The 9,760-nt window shown below is 38.4% G+C and overlaps 1 protein-coding gene across 2 annotated transcripts; it reads left to right on the top strand.

Moving 5' to 3' along the window:
• Nucleotides 1–490: 490 nt before the first annotated feature.
• Nucleotides 491–9,586, top strand: LOC124119002. Of its 2 annotated transcripts, none has more exons than XM_048387037.1 (8): nucleotides 491–676; nucleotides 4,865–5,242; nucleotides 5,420–5,662; nucleotides 5,899–5,929; nucleotides 6,366–6,397; nucleotides 7,049–7,141; nucleotides 7,951–8,076; nucleotides 8,857–9,586. In XM_048387037.1, the coding sequence occupies exons 1-8, from the start codon at nucleotides 595–597 to the stop codon at nucleotides 8,907–8,909; spliced, it is 1,038 nt and encodes a 345-aa protein (XP_048242994.1). In that variant the 5' UTR covers nucleotides 491–594; the 3' UTR covers nucleotides 8,910–9,586. The 2 variants fall into 2 exon arrangements, with proteins under 2 accessions (XP_048242994.1, XP_048242993.1); XM_048387036.1 differs by having other exon boundaries at nucleotides 5,417–5,662.
• The last annotated feature ends 174 nt before the right edge of the window (nucleotides 9,587–9,760 follow it).

The following is a 9,760-nucleotide window of genomic DNA, read 5'->3' as shown; positions in this document are numbered from 1 at the left end:
CAAACAAATTCGAAGTGTCCATATTTGTATATTTGGCAGTAAGCAGTTGAAAACACAACAGTGCATTCGTGTATGTTTCTTCGAGAGTTGACATGTGCGTTATTACGTAACACAACACTAGGCCTTACATCTTGTATATTATTGATAAGAAGTAAATATGTTCATAACCAAACTGACGGCGAAACTCTACTCATTTGATAAATTCATGTAATGTTCAAGTCCATGGAAAACACTCGCATATTTTCTTAAGATCGTAAGAGCAATATTTAACTACGCATAGATCGTTTATAAAAGACTTTTCAAAAGTAAAAATAAATAATTATCCACAGACGAATGTTTTAAAATATTATACTAAGCGATAGTTTCTTCCTTATTCAATAGTCTGCTTTGAATTACTTTCTATTATATATTCCCTATTCTACCCTGACAAGAACAATAAATAGCTAAATGAGCTGTTATTTTACGCCTATTATGAAGCATTGTTATTCAAGTAGCAGTAAGGGAGGCTATTGTGCACTTGCACAAGGAGGAAGTACTATACCACACACAGAGATATAATATGTATTGCTTGTGTCGGTACTCGATCAGTGCAACATGGCATGTCTTCCAGTAACATACGCTCTGTGCTGGCTGGTTATGGCTTTAAGTGTATCAGAAGCCAAAGAGGAAACAAAAAGTAAGTATGCATGTAATTATATTTACCAAAATAAAGGCGATACATTACATATTTTAGGCACTCATGCAAAGTGTACGTCCATGAAATACACTCGCATATTCGAAAAACTGGAAATAACTAACGCATATAATGTTTACATTATAATTATTTATCATCAGAAAGATGTTTTTACGTTCAAGATGTCGATTACATGCGATTTATATTCATGTACATTACGTGCCAGGCAAAATTAAGTTTACGCACATTTTCGGTGGTGGCAAAATAATGAAACAAACAAGAAATGAATATTCATTGGTGATGAACTGATACGGGTACCATTGCTGTGTTTTGGGCGTTATGTTTGAAGTGTTTTTGAGACTGTTTCTGGCATAGTTTTGATAACGCTTGTAAGGCTTCAGTAAAATCCAATATTCAAGTGTATAAATTATTTTGCCTGGCAGGTAATATATCGTTGTTATAATTCGGGGCAATTACACGTACCGACATTAATACAGACCGTCTTACTGCTTATGACCGACCACTGCTGATGGCGTAGATCATTCACAAGTGATTACATTTGGACACGGTACTGCTCATCAATTGTACTTTGGCTTTCAATCGGTGTTGGGAATACGTTTTGCGTGTATTTGTTGTCGTTCAGAACAGTCCTTTCAAAACATCAACACTAGAAGACGGCAAAAATGTGACGAAAATTATATAAACGGACAACTGGAAATCTCAGCTTTCACCAAAAAATGTCCTGTTCTTACGCTAGCTTCCGCCAGTCACACAATTTGAATACAAAATCAAGTGTTGTTGTCTAAATCCGCATTCCTGCCATAATTAGAGCCGGTGGTCTGGCTCGCTGACTTGGTTGATGCCATCGTATGTTATGTCAATCACAAGCAGCTTTTGACTGGTGTGATTTGGATTTTATTGTGTAGCCAAGAACCAACTCTCTCTATGATGATATTAGATATCCAACTGAGGTGTCAGCACATGTCTTGCTTATGATGATAATGAAGCAAGGTGAAATTAGATAGATTAATGTTTCGGGGACCATTGACAGGACCTCTTCCGTGTGGTAAGGTTTGGTAATTTACCTTTATATCACATGTGCTTCTCAGTATCTGGACCACAGGTGCCAATCTAAATGACAAGTATACGAATTCATCACGTTGACACCATTAAAGTGGGCAGCATAGTCACATAATAATTATGTATTGTGTACATTTGGGAAACAATGGCAAGTACTGACACAATACGGGCAGTCATCAAGTTTCTTTACTTCAAAGAAAAGTACTTTCCAAGAAATTCATGACCGCATATCACAAGTGTATGAGGATAAGAGCCCTAGCTATTCCACTGTTAAACGTTGGGCAGCTATGTTTAAGACTGGGAGAACAAGCCTTGATGATGACCCTGGGTCTTGGCGTCCCTCAACTTCTTCAATGAAGATTCAATCAAGGAGATAGAAAGACTTATACTGTCAGAAAGATGACTTACCATTGCTGAACGTGAGGAAGACACAGGTATAAGGCATGGATCCATGGAAACTATTACTAGTATTCCTGAACATTTACAGATGAATAAGATATATCCTTGTTGGGACCCAAAGCTTTTAAATTCTGAACTTAAGGAAAATAATGAACAATTATTGCCAGAGAAAATTGAGAGCAAATGGAGGAGGATTTCATCAAATTAAAAACATATATGAGTACCTTTTGATAAAACATTGGTCAACAACTTTGATTCCGAGGCAAAAACGTCAATCAGTTGAATGCCACCATTTCACATACATACATCGTTTGTGGATGGCAAAATTCATACCGAACAATCCTACGCACAACGGGTCTCTGGACATTATAATAGCGAACTCCTAGATTAGTCTGTGTTCTGTGGGAGCTGTAGGTGAGTCCATCTCAAAGCCATTACCCCTCAGGCGTGTTGTGCTTTGTTATGCTGCTGGTTGCGGCATGAGCCCTTCTCCAGATATGAAGGCATCCTCATCATATTCATATTACTACATAATTACATATTTGTTGTGTTCATTGAAATTCCCGCATTCAGATTATCTGAACTGGTCACGTGTTATTGCATTCACTTCTCAATGAATGTGAAACATTAAGCAACGCCCACCGAGGCGCACTAATTTTATTACTGAGGAATGTCCGGGATTCCCAATATTACAGTTAAGGGAATTCCCTTTCTGCTCACATGTATTGTCATGCGCAGGACACTTAGCTACATTTATGAATATTCATTGTCCAAACTACCCTTTGAAACCGTAGGCCGAGAACAGTGTAACAGCAAACGTGCAGGCTCGCTCGCCTGATTTCCCGCTTGCCTCGGTTCCATAACTTTAATGTCTTCGGGTTTCATTTCTAACTAGCATTTTTCCAACTCTATTTTCCCGTTTTCAGGGAACTAATGTTCGAATCTGGAGGTAACTGACCATGTTATTTGAAACAACCGCCTTGTCCCGGACATATTCTTCCGGTACGTTACCGTATGACTGTTGCAGGTCTTCTCGTCTCGCCTTAACTGACAGGTCCTAAGAACATTGTTTTGATCCTACTCTCCGTTGATTGGCTACTGTCTGTGCAAAACCGGTGTGCAAACTTTTGTACAAATCCTCTACTCAAAAAAAACAAAAAAAGAAAATGATACACAGTTAACACTTAATGGATTTAGTGAAAAGTCATCGAATCTTACTGTGCAACTCACATAGATGCCATTATGTGGTGGTTCGAATCGCATATTTGCCCAAATTAAGAGCCCAATTTAACAAAGAGAACATGGTGCATTTTCTGTTATTCAGACCGATAATAATATCTGATATATAATATCTGAGAGCTGAAATATATAAAAGGTACTGTGAACATTAGTAATCTCCATCAGCTGATAATTCTTTACGATTATGTTATTGTAATAAATAATTCTAGTAGACACACAAATCAAAGTAAGCATGTATGTGTTTTTGCAGTTAGCAATTGAAAACATAACTGTACGTTTTTATCTGTTTGTTTGAGAGATGGATAACATGAACTATCTTACTGCCAAACATGCGACTACAGCAGACCTTAGATCTTGTGCATTTTTTGTAGTAACTAAATAACCAGCCTAAAGGTGAACCGCTACTAATTTGAGGCTTGTTTTCTTAAGATCGTTAGAGCAATATTCAACTTACATGAAACTCGTTTATATTGTAAGGATTTGTTATGTAAAAATGACTACTTCACTGACAATTGTTTAATATACGATGGTTGGTCAAAAGGTTCTAAGCCTAGCAAACAAAACCAATAATTTTGAAGTGTTTTATCTCTTATTTTTCAAAACATTCTCCCGACATTTTAATTAACTTCTCATATCGATAGTGAAGCTTTTCTGTTCCACCCTTCACGGCAGCTTTGAGGTCATCGTTGTCGTCATAACGCTTTCCATAAATGCTCTTCGAACCCACATCGTCGCACAGCAGCGTTTGCGAGTCGAGAGGTGTGAGAAGAGGAATTGTCATGCTGCTTTTCTTTGATAGAATGTCTTAGGCAATGAAGCAAAACACCTTAGTAGGCACCGGGCTTTTGACTTTCTAAGTAATTTACAAGGCTCACACTCTTTGCATCCTGGAATACAGTGACCATAACTTTCCCCACTAGTCTTGAAGACTTGGTTTTCTTTGGTGTCAGAGAAGTGATATTTTGACTCGGGATCACATTGGTAGCCCCATGTTTCACCACCTGCTACTAATTACTTTTTTGAAGTTGACGACATCCTCTTCAATTATTTTTAAATTTTCCTTAAGATCAGAATTTAAAAACAAAACAAACTTTGGCTCCCAACAAGCATAAATCTTATTCCTCTGTAAATGTTCATGAATACTAGTAATAGTTTCCGTGGATCCATGTCTTCTACCTCTGTCTCCCCCAGGTTTAGCAATGGTAATATGTCTCTCTGACAGCATAAGGGACCAAGGGTCAACATCAAGGCTTGTTCAACCACCCTTAAACATAGCTCTTACTATCTGATTTGTTTTCAATTTATTTTAAATATTCTTCATACTAAACAAAGAAGACGTTGTTATGGTCTAATTGTAATGTGTTATATTCACTGTGGCATCAAGCATGATCTCGAAACACGTACTCCAGCTACAGGAGTAGCAGCATGTGTGTATTAATGAACATTTGAAACTAAGTTCAGTGTATTTTTCAGCCTTCACGCTTAATCCAAACCGGGAGATCACGGAGGTGGCTGATCCACAATCTGGTAATTCAAAAAATGTCCAAGAGGGTACAAATGTTACGTTGATTTGCCCAATTGCCTGGGAGGCAATTGTCGATGTTCTATGGTACAGAACATACGGAGCACCCGAACAATACCGTCACTTTGTCCAATGTCACAGTGCTGTGTTCAGCGACTCTGTAAAAATCTCACAGAAAAAATATTTTGATGGAAAAGGATCTTGTTTCAACAATTCATATGGATTGATGATACAAAATATTGATAAACAGAACGAAGCGAGATGGTATTGTCTGGTAAATAACAAGTGGCAAAGTCCATATGTTGAAATCAAAGTCGACATGCATAATGGTAAGTGAGCATTCTTGTTATTATAATACCATGTAAATAACACTGTATTCTTCATCTTCTATTCATGGGATCACTGTCACAGTTTATGTAAAACTGGTTAGATATAATTGCATGCATGTCCACGTTTGTAAAAACACAATATATACTGTCTTATCATTTTGGTTGTCGGAACAGTAGGATCTACTTCACAAAGAATCAGTTCACCCACGACAACTATGGTGAAAGATGTCACATTAACATCAAAGTCAACAAAAGGCACGACAGAATATACAACAGAAAGAACAGATAATGAATCGGCATCCATAAACACACTGGTTCCTTTGATTGGCGGAGCTGCAGGCGGTGCGTTCGTCTTATTGGCCCTCGTGATCACTGGATGTGTTCTTTACAGATCGAGGAGGGAGGTGAACAAGCCTAATGGTAAATGTTATTAGTGAAGTATTTCACGTTATACTACAATGTGTTATTATTTTTCTTAAAAATTTTAAAAAGTCGGTTTTAGATCGTACCTTGAAACCATCATTAATACATTAATATTCCCAGTCAAACATATGTGGTCATCTGTTGCATACATAGCAGTTTATTCACATAGGAGTAATGTTTAACTGACAAGTGGTAACATTAACAAGTCAGTACCTTCGTCTGTTTCTTTACAGATGAACAGGCATCAACAACAGATTCTAACAGGTACCATAATGGAATAACAATATGCCTATACTAGTGTCGAGGAAAGTAGATAAAATAGATTCAATAGAATGTTATTATGCTACTTAAAAGGAAGTGACATTTTCTCTCACTGATCCGTATACACATTTCGTGAGCCATTGCTACATACATCATGATATCCTGAAGCAACGTATGTCCCTTTACTTTTTTTGTTGTTTATTCAGCAAGGTTTAATAGGCCATAAAGGTAAACATTAGACATTTGTAAAGATCATGAGGGCAGCTGCGTTAATGCATTGTTTCTGACATTTCTGCTATCAACTTTGATTCGTCCCAAGCATTCCATGTCGAACATCTTCGCAAAGAAACATGTATATCGTGTTCATGATATTGATAACACTCAAACCCATTAGTTCAGTTGCATGGTATTTCACTCTATCATGATTGTGTGTCTCCAGAGACCCAGGAGCAAATGTTGAAGAGGCTGTTGGTGAGTACTACACATGAACTTAATGTTACGTCGCTTCCCATTAATAGTTTGCCATGATCAATTCAAATGTAGACATAATGTAAAGAAAAATAGGTATAAGAAACCGCATTGTACTATAACACTGTCTGACGTTGCAACTCTTGTTCATGCATTAAGGAGGGTGGGGATTCCTGACATGGGTACAATGTGTGAAACCCATTTTTGGTGTCCCCAACCATGATATTGCTGGAGTATTGCTCAAAGCGGCGTAAAACCAAACTCACTCGCTCATGCATTAGGTGGAGAACATTGTCCCAGTGCCTAGCGCCCATTTTTAATCTTTGTTAAGTTAATATATTTGAAGTTGGGCCATTTTCTTTACGTAAGTAGGGTCATTAAATCATAAATCCTGTAAAGTAGGAAAACCTACTTGAATCTAACATGGTGGCGTAGTCTCTTTACTTCCGAGCACAAACATGGTGACATGTAATTGCATCAGTTGAGAAAAGAAAAGAAAAGTTCTCGGTTCGGCAATCTCAAACTCGAATGGCCAGTGTATTTGGCAAATAAGGATGGCAGGAATCTATCGTTTCATGATAAGTACCTCATACATCAATCCCCCTTCATTATCTTCCTTTCTTCTCTAAGTGTTATTATTGCCTATTGTTACAGTGATGGAGGGAAATCTCATGTACGGCAGCTGCGGCGCAGGCAATGATGACTACGCACAAATACCCTGTCGTGAACCTGCATCTGCCTCTCATGGTAGGTCTTTGTTTTCATTTACATTTGACAAAGTGAGCGTGTTAAACATGGTACAAACACATTGATGTTATGCAGATATCGGAATGATAACCTCTGGGTGAGAATGGTTGAATGATATTTGTGTCGGATGTATCTACACTGAATAATTCTACTTCTGGCATACTGGGGGCCACGGGTGGCCCATTCGTCTAAGACGCCGCAATTCGCTATACAGAGTTGCGTCCCTTGGGCACTCTAGAAACCTATGATTGTGGATTCGAATCCTGGTTCGGCCCGATTATGTTTCTAGGTTAGTCAGCAACATACCCTTCCTCGTAGATTTCACCGGAGTTTCACCGAAGTGGTAAACGTCTGAGAAGTGCATCACATCGTGCTTTCCTCCCACATGAAGCAGACACGCCGTAATATAACTGGAATAATGTTAAAAGCGGCGAGAAAACCCAACTCACTCACTCACTCTGGCATACTGACACTTTGAGCTTGTGGGTTTCATCATAGTTGTCTTCAACTGCATCCACCTTCCACATGATAGCCAATGATATAACATTCAGTGCAGAATAAATATGTATTACGAACGAGAGGGCTTTATCAACATGTGTCATGAACGTGTTTATAAACGTGAATATGTATCATGAACGAAAGGGCATAAGAATATGCCAAAATTCAAAATATAGTCTGTGTAGACTTTTTACGGTGGTAGATAATTAAGGTCCTTTCAGTATATAAACCATTGGCAATAGATTAACATCAAACGCAATCTAGTTTAGATGATTTCATAGTCTTTTTTAACATGTTGTACCTGTCTACAGAGAAGGAAGATGCCAGTGTGATGAAGAATCAACCTGACACAGAGGACGGGAACACCAATCAGTCTGGAGTAGACAGTGGGGATATCTATGCCATACCTGACAAACCCAAGAAGTCAACAGTCGAGGGTAAGTGTCCTCTTATAAGTAGTTGGGGCAAGAGAAACGGTGTCGTTTAAAACGCCGCAATTACAAGTGAAGAGTCCCTTCGCCGTGTCAGAAAAATGGAATCGTAGTTTAGCCTGCTTATGTTTCGAGGTTTGTCAGCACCATACCAGTGCTAATGATGGTCACCAAAGTCGTCTAAGATTACATTATTCCACACTTTCCTCCCACGTTGAACTGATACAACTGAAATACGGTTCAAATAGGTTTTAAGTCCAACTCACTCACTCTGTCGTTTATGTTTGATTGTGGGACTTATTCGTGTTTCTTGGTTTGTTGTTTAACGCCGCACTCAGCAATATTCCAGCTATTGAAGACCTATTCTACCGCGGACCTTGACGGGTCTCATGTGTCTGCCACGGTGGAAATGGAACCCACATTGGATTGCTACCCTGTGTGGTCTTCAGTTTACTCTGTGCTGACATATTGTTTCTATGTGTATCATGTGGTGATCCCGGGTTAGAATAAGTATGTCTCCAGGTACCTATATGTGACTTAAGAAGTGGCTGAGTGAATGTACTATTAAGGTTTAGGTAACACAGGATGTTTAGCATATAACAATTACTGATTTGTTTGGACTAGATTCTATCATTTACAGGCCGTAGTGCTACACATTGTGGTTGAAATACATATACAAAATAAATGCTTCTATGTTTTTGGTGGACGAACGTTTCAATGTATATCCTTTATTATTTCATGTGTGGTGTTTGTAGTGTCTGTTTGGACCCTTGTTTGTTGTTTCAGATGTAGAGGATGTGTACAGTCAAGTGCAGAAGCCGATGAAAGGAATCGAGTAGAATGAGGAAAGCCTGTCAGTTTACACGAGGGAGATTTATACGGTCTTGTTACTTTAACAAATAGACGTAGCATACAGTTCCCTTCCACTGAACTAGCAATAAAGGAGACCAGCGTGACCATCTCATATGTTTCATATTGAGATCTATACATAAAGGGTCATTATGACAAGAGATATCTCTACATGACTGTATGACAAGAGGGATGACTTTCCAGTAGTCAACTTGAACTTTATGTCGAGCAATAGTAAAGCAGCTCCAGGCTTTGCGGTCTACATTTCACCCCTTTTGAGATACAATCGAGCATGCCCTTTCTACCAATATTTCAAAGACTCTTGTTCAAAGGTTTTTTGATCAAGGTTAAAAGATTCAAGGTTTCAGTAAAGCCTTCAAAAAGTTTTATAGTAGACATGTCGACGACATTTCCAAATATGACGCATCCGTGACAACAAATATGTCCTATGCACTTCCCTACTTTGACTTGTACCATATGTTTCCATGTTGTTTTTCTGGTGTACAATTGACTTGCATGAACATGTGCTTGTGACAGGTGTCACACGATGGGTAGGATACTTTCACCTTTTCATGAACACCTCGTATGGTCACTATTTGATAGTGGTCCACAGACACATGTTCATGATACAGTCGGAATTGTACAATCGACTTCATTTTTATCAGAGATATATATTATGAGTTTCTTCATAAATCTTTTGACAATTTGATAAGAATAGAATCTCACCTATACAAACCGGTCAGCAAGAACGCACTGTCCAAAGTCCCAGATTATGGCCACGGTAATCTCGTAGAGCAGACTGTAAAGGAGGTTTTGGAAATTCTTTTTTTTTGTTCAAAGC

This window comes from Haliotis rufescens, unplaced genomic scaffold (assembly GCF_023055435.1).
Source record: "Haliotis rufescens isolate VD_foot unplaced genomic scaffold, xgHalRufe1.0.p SCAF_63, whole genome shotgun sequence".
Lineage (NCBI taxonomy): Eukaryota > Metazoa > Mollusca > Gastropoda > Lepetellida > Haliotidae > Haliotis > Haliotis rufescens.
Note: the sequence above shows the minus strand (reverse complement) of the source record. Positions and strands in the feature narration are given on the sequence as shown.

Excerpts from the sequence above, each read along its gene's own strand:
- LOC124119002 (XM_048387036.1), top strand. The coding sequence starts at position 595 with ATGGCATGTCTTCCAGTAACATACGCTCTGTGCTGGCTGGTTATGGCT. Across the intron at positions 677-4,864 it reads AGCCAAAGAGGAAACAAAAA|CCTTCACGCTTAATCCAAAC; the intron begins GTAAGTATGCAT and ends TGTATTTTTCAG. Across the intron at positions 5,243-5,416 it reads CAAAGTCGACATGCATAATG|TAGGATCTACTTCACAAAGA; the intron begins GTAAGTGAGCAT and ends TTGTCGGAACAG.